Source organism: Aspergillus lucknowensis, assembly GCF_044049455.1.
Source record: "Aspergillus lucknowensis strain CBS 449.75 chromosome Unknown BJX67scaffold_42, whole genome shotgun sequence".
Classification (NCBI taxonomy): Eukaryota; Fungi; Ascomycota; class Eurotiomycetes; order Eurotiales; family Aspergillaceae; genus Aspergillus; species Aspergillus lucknowensis.
The window spans coordinates 43,676-64,266 of NW_027263586.1; the positions used below are offsets into that span (position 1 = coordinate 43,676).

The 20,591-nt window shown below is 37.7% G+C and overlaps 5 protein-coding genes across 5 annotated transcripts; 2 read left to right on the top strand and 3 right to left on the bottom strand.

The window, feature by feature from the left end:
* The first annotated feature begins 29 nt into the window (after window positions 1-29).
* On the top strand, window positions 30-956 carry BJX67DRAFT_224649 (uncharacterized protein). Its single transcript, XM_071025808.1, has 3 exons — window positions 30-277; window positions 338-544; window positions 597-956. The coding sequence occupies exons 1-3, from the start codon at window positions 213-215 to the stop codon at window positions 775-777; spliced, it is 453 nt and encodes a 150-aa protein (XP_070883214.1). The 5' UTR covers window positions 30-212; the 3' UTR covers window positions 778-956.
* A 148-nt stretch (window positions 957-1,104) lies between these two features.
* On the bottom strand, window positions 1,105-2,764 carry BJX67DRAFT_373960 (uncharacterized protein; the record flags this gene model as incomplete). Its single annotated transcript, XM_071031474.1, has 2 exons — window positions 1,105-2,170; window positions 2,241-2,764. 2 exons carry the CDS (start codon window positions 2,762-2,764, stop codon window positions 1,105-1,107), a joined length of 1,590 nt encoding a protein of 529 aa, XP_070883215.1.
* Window positions 2,765-3,044: 280 nt separating this feature from the next.
* BJX67DRAFT_361615 (uncharacterized protein) lies at window positions 3,045-3,818 on the bottom strand. Its single transcript, XM_071029894.1, has one exon. The coding sequence runs from the start codon at window positions 3,353-3,355 to the stop codon at window positions 3,161-3,163; it is 195 nt and encodes a 64-aa protein (XP_070883216.1). The 5' UTR covers window positions 3,356-3,818; the 3' UTR covers window positions 3,045-3,160.
* A 16-nt stretch (window positions 3,819-3,834) lies between these two features.
* BJX67DRAFT_361617 (alpha-keto acid decarboxylase family protein) lies at window positions 3,835-6,321 on the bottom strand. Its single transcript, XM_071029895.1, has 5 exons — window positions 6,023-6,321; window positions 5,890-5,970; window positions 4,603-5,833; window positions 4,338-4,551; window positions 3,835-4,284 (listed from the first exon to the last, which is right to left on the bottom strand). The coding sequence occupies exons 1-5, from the start codon at window positions 6,129-6,131 to the stop codon at window positions 4,195-4,197; spliced, it is 1,725 nt and encodes a 574-aa protein (XP_070883217.1). The 5' UTR covers window positions 6,132-6,321; the 3' UTR covers window positions 3,835-4,194.
* Window positions 6,322-6,344: 23 nt separating this feature from the next.
* On the top strand, window positions 6,345-8,200 carry BJX67DRAFT_361621 (zinc-dependent alcohol dehydrogenase). Its single transcript, XM_071029896.1, has 4 exons — window positions 6,345-6,665; window positions 6,722-7,387; window positions 7,448-7,802; window positions 7,873-8,200. The coding sequence occupies exons 2-4, from the start codon at window positions 6,737-6,739 to the stop codon at window positions 7,917-7,919; spliced, it is 1,053 nt and encodes a 350-aa protein (XP_070883218.1). The 5' UTR covers window positions 6,345-6,665; window positions 6,722-6,736; the 3' UTR covers window positions 7,920-8,200.
* The last annotated feature ends 12,391 nt before the right edge of the window (window positions 8,201-20,591 follow it).

A 20,591-nucleotide genomic window follows, 5' to 3' on the forward strand; every position in this document is an offset into this window, starting at 1 on the left:
CAGGTGGTCTGACGCAAATGCCGTTTTAAGCTTTATGTGTATATCCTGCGCGATTGGACCGGGTTTAAGTGGGCTTCCTATCGTACGTCTAAAGTATGGATGTGGTTTTCTCGCCTGTATATATATCAGGAGAACCCCCATATTCTGCCATTAACTCGAGCTTTGGAGTTTTATAACCGCTAGCACTGCAGATTTAGCAGCAGATAAACTCAATGGCCTTTTCACAGCTCTTTATCATTGTTTGTATTTTTTGCGTTTACATACTCGCGATGGCCTGGTGAGGCAGTGGATCTCTCTCCCCTTACTTCTTTCTATTGAACCTCTGACCTTAAGTTAGGTTGCTGAACTCCTTTTGTCCGATACCTAGAACGCGAGGCCTGACACCCCGGCGGTGTTCTGTCGGAATTTTCACCCACGATGGCCTAAAAACAAAACTCGCATACTTGGATAGAGGCGCCCCAAGACACACCTTTAGAACTTGTCGAGGCCGAGGATTCAAGCCAACTGAGCAAACCCCACTGAATGACTCTGCCGAACCTTCCTGGTAATCCGTGCACTTTCCGGATTGATGTCAACGATTAACAACATGCTCTCAGCCCAATCTGCCTCGATCCAGTCCGTGCAGATGATCTGGTTCATTCGCTGCCATGTTACCATATTTTTCACGACAGTTGTTTAGAATACTGGTACCTATACAACAATAATAATTGCCCGCTGTGTCAAGGACCTATTCTAAACGAATCTAACGTAGCCTCAGAAGAGGCTTTTTTGGTATAACAGGGATTTATCGTTTAACAAGAGGCAAGATCCAGCCCGAATGTATTGAGGAGGGGGTCATCATATAACCTTTTTTTTTTGGCTCTGTAGTGCGGCTTGCCGCGATAAAGTCATTATTACTCTCCTAAACTCTTCCTTAAGAGCCAATCTTTTATTTATTTTTTTTTATTGAACGCTTTCAGAAGAGCTCCATTCCTTCTTATTATTGTCTCCTGCTGATAAGTTCCTATTGCATCTCATGATAGTGTCACCATCCCCATAACTGGTAGAGGATCGGACCTTTCAGGTTCAATGCAAGTGCTTATATAGATAAAACAAATGATGATATTATGCCATACAATCATTCCGTTTTCCATACCTTTCCGCAACAGCATTGATTTTCACATTTGGTAAGCTTTGATGCAGGCTCATTAGCCCATAAACGGCAATCTGGGCGCTTCTGACGCAATATTCAAGACCGCATACGGTCTCGTCCGCGATTTCCGAGAAAGCACCAATGAATCCTATGTTCTTCGTGTGTTGCGGAATATTATGGGGCCTGTCATCGCGATTTCGTCTCATGAGGGCTGCCGAGGCTAGGGGCATCAAGAGAGGTATAGTTATGGCCGTAGACAAGCATTCATCGAAGCCACGGCCCAAGTGGGATAATAGTTCGCTTAATATCTCCTGTCCAGCGCAACAGCACATGGGTTTTTTGATGAAATTCCCAAACTTTTCTGGTGTAAGCCCGTAGCCGCAGATGTTATGAACCTCTGTGCGCTCTTCAGATCCCAATGGGTGTGAAGGAAGGTAAAGGCATAACGACCAGCTGCTGTTCGGTATGATCAGGGAGGAGCCTTCTCCGATCTGCTCAGCAAGATAGCTATAGAGGTTCGGCCCGTCGCCTGGGAGTGTAACCGTGAACGCTTCCACTTTCGATTCCGATAAATGGGTACAGAACGCGGCTGGATTCCCAAATTCGGGGGAAATCTGCGCGAGCTTGAACCACAGGGACCACGAATTATTCATAATCCAGTCTGCTCTTACCGGTATTGGCGGTGGTGGAGCTCCATTGCTACCAGCAAGTGAGCCCGAGATGGTTGAACCAAGAGCCACAAGCACAATATCCTCTCGCGTGATTGGGATTCGAAAGCTCTTTCCATTCTGTGTCCCCTCAATCATGGATACATTAGTTGATGAATTTTCGGTCAGTAGCTTGAGATCTGATACCAGCGTGCGAGGCCAGAAATTGACGCCCTCCTTGCGTAGATAGTCTCTCACTGTTGCTTGCAGGGATTCCATAATGTACTGAGCAGCCGCCGGCTGGTCCACTCGACTATACTGAGCCTCTTCCAGGTACTTACGCAGACATCTCTGGAATTCTGTTGCGCTATGCCATGGCTGTAGTGCGAATCTTTCAGAGCCAGCAACCGTCAATAACGCCATTTGTCTCTGCTTTGATCCCATATGCGTGGAGCGCGTACCTCTTCGAAAATAATTGCCACAGATCTGACTGGATGAAGGAGCCCTTAAAGCAGTCTTCAATGCTCTTGGAATCCAAATTTTTCTCCTCGTCGAGCATGACTTTCAGCACATCTTTTCGATCTGCAAGCCGTAGTTGAGTGAGGGGTTGTTGAAGCTTGCGAATCCCACGTTCACCGTGCTTCAGAAAGTAGAAAGACTTTCGGTCCGTCCCATTCTTTGTGTTCATAATCTTGCCAAGGACATATCCATGTAGTCGAGTAGAGCCGGAAACGCAGGACAGAAGTTGTTTCGTGCACCTGTCAATGATGCATGAAACAAACTCCAGTCCTGAATTCGCGGCCTTTGCTAGGCATCCGTTTTTCTCAATCTCATTGATGGGATGACAGTCGTTGGCAATTATATGCACGTGAGGGCCAGGTACTCGAGCGTCATGGATGAGATAGACAGCAGCAGCAAGCGATGATATATCGGCCCCGATGATCCAGGCGTGAGTAATTTGTGGGTTTCGTCGACACCGAGACATTATTCCTTCATCTCACAATTTTTCCCAAGGTATATCTGCTGTTAATCTGTCCGATATCCATTATTTTCAGAGAATGGCTGACAACGGTTCTCACTGCTCCTTAAAACCGCTGTCTATCAGAGACAAGATTAGGGAGGCAGAGTTGTCACCTTTCGTGTTCTAGATGGTCCGACAGAGTGGTACGATTCATGGCTGACGGGTACGCTAGCCAGCCTATCAGCAGACTTCTATCCAAGATACGCCATTTCGAGAAGCTAAATTATTGCCTGTAACGAATGAATTTGCAGTGGAAGACTTCATCCAATTTTATGCATAGTCAATCCAAGATAGTTATAACACACTGGCCCAACGGTACTTTTAGGAGATAGCCGTACGCAGAATTATCACAGGAGATGGTTACTTGACATCGGTGCGTTTTCCAGTAGAAGCCGCTTCGGCTTTTGGAATAGTGATTGAGAGAACACCATTCTTCAAGGTCGCAAGCACACGGTCCCAGTCAACGGGACTGGCAAAACGAAATAAGCGTCTGAGGTCCCCAGTAGAACGCTCCATACTCCACCAAGATCCCTCAGCGCCGTCTCGAGGTTGCATGCTCGGTATGGCCTTTGATATTCAGCGTGCTCTGGTCGGGGAACTCAATATCAATGTCTTTCTTTTCCACACGGGGAAGCTCGCCATCAAGATGATATCCGTCTTTGGTTTCGCGGAAGTCAAATCAGGGAGAATAGGCCAATAAGATATCGAAATTGTCCAGCACACGCATAACGGAGACGAACAGGACGCTGCTGCATCGACAACATGGTTCTGGCTTGAGGAGAAGATGATCGGGCGACAACAAAGTCCTGATAGTTGGGTGTGTAGGCAATCTTAATGAGTTTCAACATTTGCTCGACACATTGGCTTGGCCAAAACAGTGGGCAGTATTTATCACGGCGCCGTTCGCTTTGATCCTGGGGTTGGAATTTTACAAATTTCCAATGATATCACCAACAGACCTGTGGCAAAGACTAGCATTATTATATGAAACTCAACAGCGACCATCGCAAGTAACTCCTTGGAAGCGATCATGAGGTTGGTCACACTAACATCATCCACCACCATTTATTATTGGAGATCCGCCATTTAGGCAGGTCGAACCATCACCCATGGATGTGGGGAGTCTGGTACTTATTAGTAAGTACCAATCCTTGGAGCGTGCTTATCAGGCTGGTTAAAAAAATCACCTCTCCTGCTATATCACTGCAACAAAACAAATTTTTTATTCCCTATAGGTCCGAGGTGGCTCGGGAACATCATGCGAATAACAGCACAAACATACTAACATTATGACCAAGGAATTATTTCCTTCCAGTCATTCTTTTCTGTCTTCATTTCCGAACACGATAGACAGCCGTTAAAAGCAAACTACTGCTGGTAATTCATATTTCTCATCATGTTTTTGCATTCCTTGCTGCTGCTGCGGCTGCTGTGAGCTTCAGAGCCGCTGGAGCGTCATCTCTTGGCATGTAAAGCTCAACAAGCTGGAAACGTTAGCAGTTTGTTCCAAATATACCCAATAATTTGCTACACCTACCTGAAAATGAGGGGCGGAGGAGAATCTGGAATCACTAAACAAAGATTCAAGCTCACCCCTGGTCCTTATTTGAAAAGAACTGTAGCTACTTTGGCAATGCTCTCCAAATGCCTGGACTAGAGTGCCATGCTTCCACGGCTGAATATCATTATACTCGGCCTCACGCCCATGGATATATCGTTCAATTGTGTATCCGCCATTGCAGATCACAAATCTACCTCTCATTAGTGGAAGAAAGTCGTCAAAGTTGGACAGTTTCACTAACATGATGGGCTTTAGATTTTGGCGTAGCATGGTGCTTATTTCTTGTGCCGTCATTTGAAAGCCACCGTCTCCCACGAAAAGAATAACTCGACGGTCCTGGGTATCTCGAGTAGCCAACGCAGCTCCTAAACATGCACCCACTGAAAAGCCAATACTACCCCACAGAACCTGACTAATAGCCATTACAGCTTTTGGAAACCTAGTCTCCCAGATCCCAAAGTTGGCGGTGCCAGTTTCTGTAACGATAATATCGCCTTCCCGCAGCCAGCTGCTTACGGTCGGCCATAGCCATGAGTGGGTTATTTGATCACTCACTGAATCGGCTGCGCTGATGTGTGCCATCTCTTTGGGACGTATGAGTCCTGGTTGGATATTCAAGTTCTCCATTCGTTGAATGATCTTTTGTAGAACACCCCTCATTCTGACGTGTGGGTACTGCGAATACCTCACTTGAACATGATCAGTGTCGAAGTCAATTGTGTTCAGTCGGCTAGTCCTGTACGAAAATCCTGTTGTATTGAAGTCCGATTTGAGGGGCCCAATGCTGAGTATGAGGTCCGCAGTCTCTACCTGTTCACTGACTCCTTTATTCGAACCGTCACCTGCATATACGCCTCCAAAATTCGGCAGTGTTTCATCAACTGCCCCCTTACCCATGGGGGCGACAAATGTTGGAAATCCAGATACTCGAACCAATTCATGGACAACTTCGAGTGCACTGTGACGAATAGCACCTGCGTCAACCAATATTATCGGAGATTTGGCGGCAAGGACGTATCTGAGCACCACATCAACAACGTAGTTCTCTTTTTCGGTTTCATTCGGAGGCTCATTAAGATCAATAGGCAGCTTCAGTCTTTCGCCCTCGACTTTCCGTGGCACCATATCCGTTGGTAAAGCAATGTACACAGGTCGGCTTTGAATCCAGCATTCACGCAATGCGTGGTCAACCAGGGTTGGGGCATCATGGGGTTCAGTGATCTTGACTGTAGTGACAGCCAAGTTCGAGCTAATATTAGCGAAAACATTGTAGTCACTGTTCCCAAGAGTATGATGAAGCAGCATGCCATCTTTCTGCGATGATGTAGTTGGCTGGCCAACAATGTGCACCACCGGGACATGTTCTGAATATGCGCCAGCAATTGCGTTGAGCGCTGACAGTTCACCGACTCCGAATGTAGTTACGATCGCTGAAATTCCTTTGATCCGAGCATACGCGTCTGCGGAATACCCTGCCATGCTTCTAGTTAACTTTGATCTTTGCTCTGCGAAAGATTCCACAACTGACCAGCATTCAGCTCGTTACAGTTCCCGACCCATTTCAGGCCCACCTTGGGAATATAGTCTAAAAGAGGAAGATTGTAGTCTCCTATGGTCTGGATTAGTACACCACGAGAAATCAAAAAGGGACACATACGGACCTGGGACACCTTGTATTACCCGTACACCTAGTTGATGGAGTCGCGTAAATAGATATTCTCCAATATCCAAAGGCGATCGCATTTCAGAAGTACGAATATCCGAGTCCATTCTGAAAGCAGCAAAGTGAAGGGTAGTGAGTTTAGCTTGTCAGCTGTGCAGTAGGTTCATGCTAGTTTCCCATTAATCTACGCTGTTATTTTGTGTCCAGCCGCTATATAGATCCCAGTCATGCAACCGATCACGTCCTTGACGAGTCAGACCACCCGAATGAAGATAATTTAAGTTCCTCTTTCAGAACCCGATGCAGTTCGCGTTGGATTGGTCCGAGTGTGAGCGTCATCTCCCGCCAGGAGATGATGACACATTGATGGTGTCATGGCCAATTCCCAAATTGGTAAAGGCTATCTCGACCAGCCGAGATCCAGCCAAGGCTATCATCGAATTATGGTCGATGAAGTGGTACAACAGAAACACCTAGAAGAAATCGCCTGACGTTATGTCACTCCGTACACGAGCCGAGTTTCAAACGTGGTGTGTGTTCTCTTCGTCTCCATCACACTTAAAAAGTGGGGGTCCAAAAAGGCAAGGCCACAATTTCGAGTTGCACCTGCCTCTGGCTATATTGGCAATCTTTATCTACACGTTAAGTCTAGTGGGTATTTGGGATATAATATTGTTCTCGTTCTGATAAATCATAGTTCACTTCGTCCCTAATGGAAATCCCGGAACAACAATGGGCGCAGGTCATTGAGACTCCACGTCGTGGAGTTGTCTACAAGCAAATTCCTGTCCAGCAGCCCGGTCCGGACGAAGTGTTGGTTAATATAAAATACTCTGGTGTCTGCCATACGGATCTCCACGCTTTGACGGGGGACTGGCCGCTTGAAGAGAAATCGCCCCTTGTAGGTGGTCATGAAGGGGCCGGCATTGTCGTGGCCAAGGGCGATCAAGTCACTAGAGTTGGGGTTGGCGACCATGTGGGTGTAAAGTGGCTCAATGGGTCATGCCTTGCATGTGAATTCTGCTGCCAGTCAGATGAGCCACTTTGTCCGGAGGCCTTGCTCTCCGGATACACAGTTGACGGCACATTTCAGCAGTACTGTGTGGCAAAGGCCGCGCATGTGTCTATTCTCCCGAAGGAGGTACCCCTTGATGCAATTGCTCCCATCTTATGCGCCGGCATCACCGTTTACAAGGGCCTGAAGGAGTCAGGAGCGCGGCCGGGACAGATAGTTGCCATAGTTGGCGCTGGAGGTGGTCTGGGCTGTCTTGCACAACAGTATGCAAAGGCCATGGGCCTAAGAGTTATTGCCATTGATGGGGGTGATGAGAAGAAGGAAATGTGCCTTAAGCTTGGGGCCGAAGTATGTTTTTCCTCCCATCAGGTATCTCCAAGAAATGCTGCTAAAAGAATACCCTGTTAGACATACATCGACTTTTTAAGAAGTGAGAACATCGTCCACGACGTCCAAGGTGCCACTACGGATGGTCTTGGACCACATGCTGTACTTTTAGTTGCGGCATCTGAGGCTCCTTTCCAGCAGGCTGCGAGTTATGTCAGACCCCGTGGCTCAATTGTCATGATCGGCATGCCAGCCCACGCATATCTCAAGGCTTCTATCTTTAATACTGTTGTTCGAATGGTCAGTATCAAGGGAAGTTACGTCGGCAACAGGCAGGATGGGAATGAGGCGATTGATTTCTTCATGCGGGGTCTGATTCAGGCCCCTTTCAAGGTTGTTCCGCTGTCTGAGCTGGGAAAAGTGTACGAGCTAATGGGTGAGTTCCTTTCTCCGTGTTACTTTGTGCTGTGAGAGGCATCATGATCACTTACAAAAACATCCAACAGGGCAGGGAAAAATAGCTGGTCGCTATGTTGTTAAAATCCCAGACTGAAACGGTTTCACCAAATTCGTCGAGAATCTTTTTGTCACCCAAGTTTGTATGAATGCTATGCGCTCGGGCTTTGTTGGACCATTGCCATATGATTGGATCAACCTACTTGTCTTATGGTGTGCGCTGTTACCATGATAGCTTGTTGTCTGTTACCCCCCCGGGGGGGTGACAGGAAGTCCTTGGTGGTCAGATATCCCGCTCCTTTAGTTACCTAATTTTAATCTATATTGGCGTTGGTTGGTGGTTGAGAATCACTTCAAGTTCTAAAAGCGCGATCGAAATCGACGGTGGCCAACTCGCTTGAGAATTGCGTTATGTGGAGGCGTCTGGCTGACCAAAACGGAAACGGGAAAAGCTTGCGCCCGAACTTCCAACCCCTCATGCCGGACAGAGTCGCAAATCTAACCTCCCGGTTTGCACTCTAATCCCTGCATATTTTGCAACATGGATGGTCCATTATCAGTTGACTCCAACATCATTGCTCTTTCTGAATTTGCTCTCCAGGCTACAAGATTACTGTACCAGACTATTAAGGGTTTGCAAAGCCGCAAGTAGGATACCCAAGAACTATGTGATAAGGCCCAGGCCCTATTATAAACACTTAAAGCCCTAAAACTTGTAGCTGTAGAATATAAAATATATCTTTTGATTCTAAGGCTATTTTTATTCTAATATAGTACTGCTTGTTAGAAGCTAAGTAATTAAATTAGCTAGTATATTAGCTACTCTAATAGATTAAAGACAGGCTTGCAAGATTAGACTAGACTTTAATATCTAGGCAAGAATATTACTAATTATAAATTCTTGCTTGCTAATTATAGGGAAACTATAAATATTACCCTAGGTAGTATAATTTTGTAAGTTACAAGTCCTAGCCTCTTGTTATTAATACTCCTGACTCTTTATTAGCTAATATACTGTGGTCACAGGCTAGATACTCTAGAAATACAAAGACATGATACAAAACACCACCTTAGACCTCTAAGATTGATTGGATGAATTCAAGGGGAAACTAAGCACTAGTTAATAGCCCCTAGACAACCTGGACACCATGATAAGCTGTGAAGAATTGTAAATGATAGAAGATAAAAAGGAGAGTATAAAAAACTATCTTGATGCCTGTAAACAGGTCTTAAGTTATATTAAGTAGATTTAGTTCAAACGCGAGAATAAAATTAGAGAAGCTGCTAGCTTATCTAATATAACAAGTCAAGTAAAGTCTAGTCCTAGTATAGCTTAGTAAATAGCCTAGAAGTATTTGTTTTTCTCTATATATAATATAAGTATAGTATTAAACTAGTTTCAAGGCTATCTAGATTAACTAGAAACAAATTTATAAAGTAGTAAGGATCTAAGATTATATAACAAGGTTGCTGCTAACTTCTAGAAAATTAAGAAAGAGAGGGAGATAATTATATAGGGTCTAAATATTTTTATAGGTACCTCTAATCTCTCTAGAAGCTTTAGGGTAAATATTTTTAAAGATATAAAGTCTTTGGATAATATATAGCAAATGTTAGTTTTTATAAATAGAGACCTGCTAACATAATTCCCAACCAAGTCAATCACCCAACCATACCAATCACCACCTTGATTTTGGTCGCGCTTTTAGAACTTGAATTGATTCTCAACCACCAACCAATGTTAATATAGATTAAAATTAGGTAACTAAAAATATAGGATATCTAGTTCTCTTATAGCCCTGAATATTATAGTTTAAATAGGTTAGTAGAGCATGTCTTGGTATTTTAGAAAGTTAACTTATAAATATTACTAAAAACCTTCTTATCTTATATTCTTAATTATTTCTTAATATTATAAGGTCTCTACCTTTTTATATTAATAAGCCTTTATTATTAAATATCTAGTATTTAAACTAATACTTTTTTTATTTTATCTTATTATTTTTTATATAAAAATTATAGTTTTTTTTTATAAAATAGGTAGTATTATATAAAATAATCTTAAAACCTTTTACAAGCTATTTTAAAGTAGCTTTTAAAGGGTTTTATAAACTATTTTCTAGTATTTTTTTAATTAAAAATACCTTTTTTTATAAATAATAAACTATATAAGATATTATTAGTATTAAAAAAAATATAAAAATATTTTTATAACTTTCTAGAAGGGTAGGTATATAAAATAAAATATTTAACCTTTTAATAATTTACTAAGAATTAAATAGTAATAATTTTATAATAGCAAAACTATTCTAGATATTATTAGGTATAAATACCTTCTTATAGACCTCTAGATAGGCCTTTAAAAAATCTAATTTATTAATAAAGTTAAAATCTAGGTATATCTTATACTCTACTAATTTCTTATATATATACTTTAATAGACTAAAATAACTAATATCTAGTAGCTATAAAAAATATAATAAATAAAAAAGTATATAAATAAGTATAATATTATTATTATTATATATTTTATTAAAAATAAATATAAGATAGCTTTTATAGCTATTAAAAACTAGAAGTTAATATTAATTTATTATATAGGTTTTAGTTATAAAAATAAAGGTTTTTTAAAACTACTAAAGGCCTATCTTATTAGTAATCTAATTATTAAAACTTAATTTAATTTTCTAGTTTATTAGCAAGGCAAGTTTTTTATACTATTTTTTAATATAGACCTTTCCTTTAAAAATAATATATAAAGGAACTAACTACCCCTTTAAATTAATATTTTTAATTATTATTACCTACTTATAGTTTCTAGGTTAAATTAAATAAGATTTTCTAGGTATCTTAGATCTAGTAACTATCTTAATAATTATTATTAGATTTATTATAAAGCTAGTTTTATTAAAATTATAGATATTTTTATTTAATATATTATAATCTAGTTAAACCTATTATATTTAATTAAATTATAACTTTATAATCTTAGGATTCTTATATTTAGCTTACTAATAATTATATAATTATATATATTAATTTTTAATCTTTTTATAGTATTTAATAAAAACTAAAATCTAGTTCTTTCTAATAAATATATATTAAACTAAATTATTAGCTTATAAAATAATATTAGCTATTTTCTTAATCTAAAACTATTAGAATAAAACTTTATAAATATTTCTTAATATTATCTATTTTACTAAATAGTTTTTTTAAGTTTAAGATAGCCTATAGCTATTAGCATAAAATTTTAAATAAGAAAATTATCTAAAAAATTAATTATAAAGTATTTTATAAGAAATACTAAAATTAGTTACTACTTAATAAATACTTAAAATTTTAAACTTTTTTAAAGCTTAAATTGCAAGTTAGATCTTACCCTCTTGCTTAACTAATTTTTAAGATATTTAATATAATTTTAGTAGCATAGTGGTTGGTTAAAAATCAATATGTTAAACAACACGGGCAAAATCAAGGTGGTGATTAGTTTGGTCAGGTAATTGACTTGGTTGGGAATTATATTAAATACTAAGTATATTTATACTAGAGCAAGATTATTATTAAGTGCTTGGATAAATATTAAATAAGATACTATAGCATTTAAATTCTTGATAGAATGACCTACTTGAGGGTATTGTATTAGGCGTCGAGCAGGAAGAGGGAACGCATTTTTGTAACCAGTATGGTATAGGTCGCTCGCTTCAGAATGAGGATCCAGTATGGAAGCCAGGCCATCCCGGGTTAATAGCGTGAAGGTGGTGCTTTCGATCATACCTATAACAAACTTGCCCTTACCCTACTGGCTTTTGCCAATGTTTTGGATAACGGAGTTTATATACTGGGGAGGTTCTCCCTCTATATTAAAATCTGGACTCAGAATATCCTGCCTGGAATAAGCCGTCTTTTCGATATGCCAAATAGAAATCTGGATCTCATTCTCCTAGTCCACAAAGCTATAATATTAACTTCAAAGAATTTAGAGTGGTGCAAGGTCAATCATGAGTCTCTTCTCTTACCCGTGCCCCTGATTTGTTTGTGTAAACACCAGGGGCTGTAGTATTCACAAAAACACTTTATATAGTCTTGTCTAATATTTAGCCAAGAGCTAGCTTTAACTCTTTCCCTAACTTAATATACTTGGTAGATATAAGATCCTTAAGGGTTGTTACCATTGCTAGCTAGCTATTATCTCCCATAATAATATTCTTATAGTAGTTTATACATGACTAATTTACTTTCTTTCTAGCATGCCTGCAGAACTTTAATAAGGCTTTAGTATTTTATATCTCTTCCTAAAAAGTTTGTTATTTGGAGCTATTAAGTCTATCCTTTAGCAATAGGATATCTAGTCTAGTTATTGGCAATTATTTATTAATCTTGTAGAGATTCTATAGCAGCTATATTTTCTAGCTTATAATTTTTTTTCAAGCTAAATTTAATCCTTCTATATTAATTAATAAGGATTGCAAGGGCCTTTTGTAGAAAGAAAGTTGTTGGGAGAGCTCCTTAAATAGTATAGCTTCTAAGTCTCTTAATAAACAAGACTATAACTAATCTAGGAGAGTAAGAAACTGCTAATAGATATCAAGACTCTTTAGAGTATTTTGCTTCTTGTCTTCTATCTTTTAGAGCTCTCCTAGGTTGCTTCTTGTGATTAATAAGCTATTAAGTAAGAGGGTCTCTATCTTTATGCAAATATCTTCTAAATATGTTTCTAGATTAACGTAATTCCCGACCAAGTCAATCACCCAACTAAACTAATCACCACCTCAATTTTACCCGCGTTGTTTAACATGTTAATCTTTAACTAACTATTATACTACTAAAACCATGTTAAATATCTTAAAAATTAGTTAAGCAAGAAAGCAAGATTTAATTTATAATTTAAGCTTTAAAAAAGTCTAAAATTTTAAATATTTATTAAATAGTAACTAATTTTACTATCTTTTATAAAATACTTTATAATTAACTTTTTAGATAATTTTCTTGCTTAGAATTTTATGCTAATAGCTATAGGCTATTTTAAACTTAAAAAAACTATTTAATAAAATAAATAATATTAAAAGATATCTATAAAGTTCTATTCTAGTAGTTCTAGATTAAGAAAATAATTAATATTATCCTGCAAGCTAATAATTTAGTTTAATATATATTTATTAAAAAAAACTAGATCTTAGTCTTTATTAAATACTATAAGAAAGTTAAAAATTAATATATATAATTATATAACTATTAGCAAGCTAAATATAAGAATCTTAATATTATAAAATTATAATTTAATTAAATATAATAGGTCTAACTAGATTATAATATATTAAATAAAGATATTTATAACTTTAATAAAACTAGCTTTATAATAGATCTAATAATAACTACTAAGATAATTACTAGATCTAAAATACCTAGAAAACCTTATTTAATTTAACCTGGAAATTACAAGTAGGTAATAATAATTAAAAGTATTAATTTAAGAAAGTAGTTAGTTCCTTTATATATTATTTTTAAAGGAAAGATCTATATTAAAAGATAATATAAAAAACTTGCCTTACTAATAGACTAGAGGATTAAATTAAATCTTAATAATTAGATTACTAATAAGATAGGCCTCTAGTAGTTTTAAAAGACTTTTATTCCTATAACTAGAATCTATATAATAAATTAATATTAATTTCTAGTTCTTAATAGCTATAAAAGCTATCTTATACCTATTTTTAATAAAATATATAATAATAATAATATTATATTTATTTATATATTTTCTTATTTATTATATCTTTTATAGCTACTAGATATTAGTTATTTTAGTTTATTAAAATATATATATAAGAAATTAGTAAAATATAAGATATATCTAGGATTTAATTTTATTAATAAATTAGATTTTTTAAAAACCTATTTAGAGGCTTATAAAAAAGTATTTATACCTAATAATATCTAGAATAGCTTTGCTATTATAAGATTATTATTATTTAATTCTTAGTAAGTTATTAAAAAATTAAATATCTTATTTTATATATCTACCCTCCTAGAAAGCTATAAAGATATTTTTATATCTTTTTTAATACTAGTAATATCTTATATAGTCTATTATTTATAAAAAAAAATATTTTTAATTAAAAAAATACTAGAAAATAGTCTATAAAGCTTTTTAAAAACTATTTTAAAATAGTTTATAAAAGGTTTTAAAATTACTTTATATAATACTATTTATTTTATAAAAAAAAACTATAATCTTTATATAGAAAATTGTCACGGTCGGTGCCTGAACCGACAGGCATCAACGACGACCCCTCTCTGACCCCGCTCAGATGGCTGCCCGACGGCGGCCCGACGGCCGATTATATGAGGATCCTGACTCTTGCATGTATCCTAGTTCCCTAAGTAATTTGTTCTATTTCTCTTGCAATAGAATCCTCCACAAAAACCTGAACAAGTCTCTTCACGAAGACTAGGCAGCTTGATGCTTGCTAGCACCTGGCATTGTGATGGCTGAATACTTTCACTAAATCCTGACGCTTTATAGTTTAAATTGCTTCCCCTAGCAACCTTTAAGATACCTAGAACAAGAAGAATCAAAACCTTGCTACTAGTAGAGCGCCTGGCTACTACAATCCTAATTTTATAAGATACTACTACTATTTAAGACTCCCAGCCTGCTGGAGTAGAGACACTTAACTAATAGCAGGCAGAGGAGACCAAGAAGGAATATAAGATATTAGATATTTGGACCAACAAAAATCTGCTATTGGCCCAAAGCAACCCTGTAAATATAGACCCTGCTATAAGAGCCATGTAGTAGCTAGCTAATACTCTTATGCTGGTGATGCAAAGGACTACCACGAGCAAGAAGGATATAAGCCCTAAGCTATTAGACCCTGCAGTCTTTCAAGGCAAAAGTATATAAGAATATCAGAATTTTATTACTAACATGGAGCTATGCTTTAAGGTACAGGTGGCCTGCTATACAACTAATAGCAATAAGATTGCTTATACTACTAGCTATCTAAGTAAAAGGGTCAAGCAGGCCTGGAGAGTAAAGAAGTAAGATAACAAGGAAAGGCCTATATGGGAAGGATTTAGCCACTTCTTATATTCCTATATCAAGCTACAGGCTGACTACTGGTAGCAGGTGGCCTACTAGCTCCTTAACAAGTAATAAAATGGACAAGAGGGCTAAGACTGGGGATCCTGATGCCTCGAGATTTGGTAATACCTTGATAATCCTGCCTTTTATGTACAGCTCTATATCAAAACACTAGATAATAATATTTAAAAGGAGTTCGCGTGTGTGCTGCAAGTATTATATATAATATCTAATGCTATTAAGCAAACTACTTGCTATTAAAGCATGTTGTCTTAAGAAAAGAGTTAGAGCAAGTAATAGGGAGTCCATGCTCTAGCAGACCTCTAGCAAGCTAATACTATTTTCAGGCTAGCTAATACTATTATCAGGCTAGTAAGATAATCCCAAGCGTAAATAGGAAGATAAGAAGCTTGAAGCCTGGCCCTTTGGGAACTAGTCTTCTACTAGCCTGTTACTAACAAAGTACTACTGCCAAAATAATAGCATGTAGTTGGCACGGGACAAAAAAAGGGAGATCTAGACTAGGAAAGGGTGATACTTCAAGTATAATAAAAGGGGGCACCTAATTTATGACTGCCCCTTGCATACTAAAGGCGTGGTACCAGGTAAGGAGACCTCTTAAGAATAATAGGGGTTAGCGGCCTTGGAGATTCTAGTCTTATACCAGCCTAGCAAGACTAAAGCCTTTCTAATTATAGGGACTATAGTACTATAGATATAGGATAAGTAGCTTATAATCAAGGCGCTACTAGATACTAGGGCTGATAATAACTTCATTTCCTACTAATACCTATGCTAGCAAGAAATTAAGTTAGATCTATAGAAAATGGATCTGCTAATCTATATATACTATACTAATAGCACGCCCACGGCTTGCTATAGCAAGCTTGAAATAATATCCTATATTACTGACTAGGACAATAAGACAAGAAAATATAATATTAAATATTATATTACTAATCTCCTGGATTCTAAATACCAAGTTATCTTGGGATAGAAATAGATGAAACATGCAGACCCTAATATTATATTATTAGCAGGCACCTAGTAGTATTGCTAGGGAACCCCCAAGCTTACTATTAAGAATCCTAGATGATTTGCAAAGTTAATAAGGATAACCCTTACCATAATAGTAATATTCTAATCTAAAAATAACAGGGGGCCGCAAGTGCTACCCCTGTAATACAAGAAATAGGCGTAGGTCTTTTTAGAGGAAGAAGCTACAGAACTCCCTAGTAAACAGGCCTTGCATGCAATTCCCCTTGTTAAAGGTTATATACTACTATATAGAGCCCTGTATAGCCTATTCTAGTACAAGCTGAAGGTGCTACATAAATACCTTAATAAAATGCTCGAACAAGGCTAGATAAGGTATTTAACTAGCACTACTAGAGTACTAGTGCTTTTTGTTTGCAAGACTAACAGGTCTTTTTGTTTATATATAGACTACCAAGGCCTGAATGCTATTACTATCAAGAACTAATACCCGCTACCCTGCATTAATAAGCTAATAAATTGGCTGGTAGGGGCAAAGTATCTTACCAAGCTTGACCTGCAGGATACTTATTATCAGATTTATGTCTAGCAAGGTAACAAGTAGAAGATGGTATTCCAAATATGCTATAGGTATTATAAATATATGATTATGCCTTTCAGGCTATATAATACCCTTATAATATTTCAAGCCTATATTAACAAAGCAATATATAGGATCCTAGATAAGTACTATATAGTCTATTTAGATAATATCCTTATCTACTTCCAAACCAAAGAAGAATATAAGTAGCATGTTAGCAAGGTGCTGGCATGTTTCTAGTAGGCCAACCTCTATATTAAACTTTTGAAGTATAGCTTCTATTAGATAGAGGTATACTTTCTAGGATTTATTATAGGACAAGATAGTATCTATATCAACCCTGACCATATATAGACTATTAGCAAATAGCTAGAGCCATAGTTCTACTATGATATTCAGGTGTTCCTAGAGTTCACTAGATACTTCAGGTGCTTTATCCATTGATATATAAAGATCACGAAGCCCCTGTTAGATATATTAAAAGGGATGGAGCAAGGCTAGAAGAAAGGTTCTATCTACCTGGCAGGGAGCGCGTGGGACACCTTCAAGTAGCTAAAGGCTGTGTTCTAGGGGTCTCTGACCTTGTAATATTTTGATCTAAATAGACTAATCCTAGTGATTATAGATGCCTCTAGTTTTATAATAGTAGGAATTCTTTTATAGCCTGTTGACAGGCTAGAGAGCTTGTAATAGCAGACCAACTAGCAACTAGTAGCTTTCTATTTAAGGAAGCTATTAGAAGTTGAAGGATAATATCCCATTCATAATCAGGAGTTGCTTGCTATTGTTAAAAGTTTTAAGATATGGAGGTATTACCTAGAAGGTGTACTGCAGGCTATCTATATATAGTATAACCATGCAAACCTGAAGTACTTTTATTTAAAGAAAATCACAAAGCTAGATATGTGTCAGGCTAGGTAGGCAGAGCTTCTAGTAGTATATGATTTTGAAATAGAATATTGGCCAGGGTGTTTTAACCCTACTAACATGCTATCACGCAGAAAAGACTATAAACCTGCTTGTATAAAGCAGACTACTAGGCTTTTATCTATACTTTAAAGTAAGCTAGGAGGTTATAAAGATAGTTAGGGTGATATTGCTCTGCTAGTGTTAGGGGATGCCCTAACTAAGAGGAGCAGAGATCCAGAACTCTTAGCTCTTTGAATACTAGCCAGGGAGGTAGCTAGCATGGAAACCCCTTGTAGAATAACTTTGTGACCTCTTTAAGATGCAATCCTTCAGGCCTAGCATGGGGATGCCTATGCTAGCTAAATCTTTAGTAGCTTGCTATTAGGAGAAGGAAAAAAGGAGAGTAAAAAAACTGTTAATCTTGAAGATACAAGTAGTAACTAATTAGATAGATAGCATGTTAATAGTAGTATACTATATTATAGTAAGGCTATCTACATACCTCCAGGTGCTATACTAAGGCAAGAGATCCTAAAGGTACACTATAATAACCCATGTACTGGATATTTTGGCTAGGAGAAGACTTTAGATCTGGTTAAACAGAAGTTCTATTAGGATAGCCTGTAGACTAATGTCAAGGTATATATCCAGGACTGCCCTGTCTACCAGAAGATGAAAATGCCTAGATAGCTACCTTAGGGGAAGCTATTCTTGCTTCCTCTACTAAAAGAACTATGGTAAGACCTATTGATAGACTTTATTATAGGCTTACTGCTATTAACCTACAAGGGTTAGGTCTATAATACTATATTAGTAGTAGTTAACTGCTATACTAAGGCTACAAGATATCTACCCACTACAAATATAATTGATGCTAAAAAACTTGCTGACCTTTTCCTAATAGAGATTGCCTATAAGACTAGCGCGCCATACAGCTTGGTAACTGATAAAAGAACACTATTTACTAGTAGATACTAGACTTAGTTCTATTAAAGCCTGCAAATTAAAGGCCGCCTAAATACCGCCTTCCATCTATAGACAGACGGGCAAACTAAGCACTAGAATCAGATACTTGAGACATACTTACAGACATACATGAATTTCTAATAGAGTGACTGGGCTGATTGGCTTCTAACAGCCAAATTCGTGTATAACAATACTAAGCATGTGTCTACGGGTTACTTACCCTTCATGGCCTAGTATAGCATGAACCTGGTAATACCCAGGCTAGAAGCTATTAACCCGAAAATTATAAATGTATTAGTAGAGACAAGACTTCAAGCTATAGCTAAGATCCATGCTTAATTAAAGGAAATCTTGTAGAAAGCTATTATATAGCAAGTAGTATACTACAACAAGTGTTATATACTAACATAATTCTATATTAATTAGAAAGTTCTTCTATTAACCAAGAACCTGAAGTTATAGCATCTAAATAAGAAGTTGGATCTAAAGTATAATAGTCTATTTAAAATTATTAATACTATTGGGAAACAGGTATACTACTTGTAGCTTCTAAAGATATATAGCAAGATATATCTAGTCTTCCATGTCTTGCTATTAAAGGAGTATTACTAGTAACCTGGCACTAAGCTAATAGAGACCCAGCTAATCATTGTTAATAATCACAAAGAATAGGAAGTTGAAGAGATACTAGGCCACCACTATTATTATAATAAGCTTTAATATCTAGTTAAATAGCAAGGATGGCCTAGTTATAAGAATTTATGGGAACCTATTAAGAACTTAGAGAATGCTTAGGAGGCTATATAGAAGTATAAGAAAGCTAGTAGAGCACTAGCTGAGCCCTATTAGTTAAGATATAAGAAGTTATAATCTTTTGTCCTACTAGGTTTTGATATAACTAATATTAAGCCAAAGGTATAACCCTTCCTTGTTTTCCCATAGGGTTTTAAGGTTTAATAGGAACATCCTGAATCTACACGTATCTATAAAGGAGTTCTATTAATAAAGGAAAGGATTTCTTTATTTTAAAAAAAAAAACTGAACTAAAATACCTAAAGGTATAATACAGCCAACCTGCTAGCAGGCCGCGGACTACACATCCCAAAAACCAAACTAATCTTAATACTCCTCCATGCCAACCAGAGCCTTGCTGTTGGCATCCCTCAGCTTATTAAGTATTAGGAAAAGGCTATAGTTTAAATCGTGCAGCGCCAAGACAGAGACATCAACCTTGTCCCGCCATCTAAACATAGCATCCAGACAGTATTTGAAGGCCCTAGTCTCCACAATGGCCAGAAGACCAGCGGCAAGACCCCAGAGGCAAACAACGTTGGGGAAGCAGGGGGGGGGGCAGCAGCTGGTAGACCTTGCCCAGGCGGGCACACTACACACACATGGTGGACCCCGGCCACTGCTCGTACACTAATAGACCCACAACCTCTCCAGACCCCTTGGGGGCCTCTTCCTAGGTGCGCTTTGCGCACCGCACACAAGAACCCTTCTCCATGTTAGCGCTTGCGCTCCTCCAGCATACCAACGGTGTGTACTTACGGAGAGGGGCAGGGGGGATAGGGTTCGGGCCGAAGCCTATAATACTTGTTAGCTTCCCGACTGCATCCCGACAGTGGAATAAATGATACTTACCCCCGAGGCAATTAAAAAACCACTTGAAAGCAGCAAGGATAGTAGAGGGAGAGACTGCTTGAGAAATATCAGAACCCTACTTCTAAATACTCAAAAATCCCATATACAAGGGGGGAGGAGGCAGCAGTAAAAAGAGAGGGGGGGAAAGGCTATATCAATATTAGCAATGACCCTATCTAACACCAAATTAACAGCTCTCTAATAGTACTTTAATAGGACACTTACAAGCAATTACTACTTGGCTAGCTAAGCAGCCTTCTACTATTTAGCAGTGAGGGTAGTACTAGATAACTTCTGTTTAAGCATATTTCTGTATCATTTTGTTAATCTCCATGTAGTATACCCCTGGCGGTGCTAGGGCGCTGCCATAGAACCAACTTATAGCAACAATTTGATGATATGTAATACCTACTAAAGTCTATGAGCTATAGGGAATCTACAATATTTATAAGGCTAACTGCTCTACAACTACATCTTAAAGGCAGAATCTTTGTGTTAAAGACTTTATTAAAGTTTTATTATTGCTTTATCTTCTATTGACAATTTAATTAGTAAATAACTTCTATATAAGGTGTTACCCAAAATAG

Excerpts from the sequence above, each read along its gene's own strand:
- BJX67DRAFT_224649 (XM_071025808.1), top strand. The coding sequence starts at position 213 with ATGGCCTTTTCACAGCTCTTTATCATTGTTTGTATTTTTTGCGTTTAC. Across the intron at positions 278-337 it reads TACATACTCGCGATGGCCTG|GTTGCTGAACTCCTTTTGTC; the intron begins GTGAGGCAGTGG and ends ACCTTAAGTTAG. Across the intron at positions 545-596 it reads GACTCTGCCGAACCTTCCTG|CCCAATCTGCCTCGATCCAG; the intron begins GTAATCCGTGCA and ends ACATGCTCTCAG.
- BJX67DRAFT_361617 (XM_071029895.1), bottom strand. The coding sequence starts at position 6,131 with ATGGACTCGGATATTCGTACTTCTGAAATGCGATCGCCTTTGGATATT. Across the intron at positions 5,834-5,889 it reads CTGTAACGAGCTGAATGCTG|GGTATTCCGCAGACGCGTAT; the intron begins GTCAGTTGTGGA and ends GAAGCATGGCAG. Across the intron at positions 4,285-4,337 it reads CCTCCGCCCCTCATTTTCAG|CTTGTTGAGCTTTACATGCC; the intron begins GTAGGTGTAGCA and ends TAACGTTTCCAG.
- BJX67DRAFT_361621 (XM_071029896.1), top strand. The coding sequence starts at position 6,737 with ATGGAAATCCCGGAACAACAATGGGCGCAGGTCATTGAGACTCCACGT. Across the intron at positions 7,388-7,447 it reads GCCTTAAGCTTGGGGCCGAA|ACATACATCGACTTTTTAAG; the intron begins GTATGTTTTTCC and ends ATACCCTGTTAG. Across the intron at positions 7,803-7,872 it reads AAAAGTGTACGAGCTAATGG|GGCAGGGAAAAATAGCTGGT; the intron begins GTGAGTTCCTTT and ends AACATCCAACAG.
- BJX67DRAFT_361615 (XM_071029894.1), bottom strand. The coding sequence starts at position 3,355 with ATGCAACCTCGAGACGGCGCTGAGGGATCTTGGTGGAGTATGGAGCGT.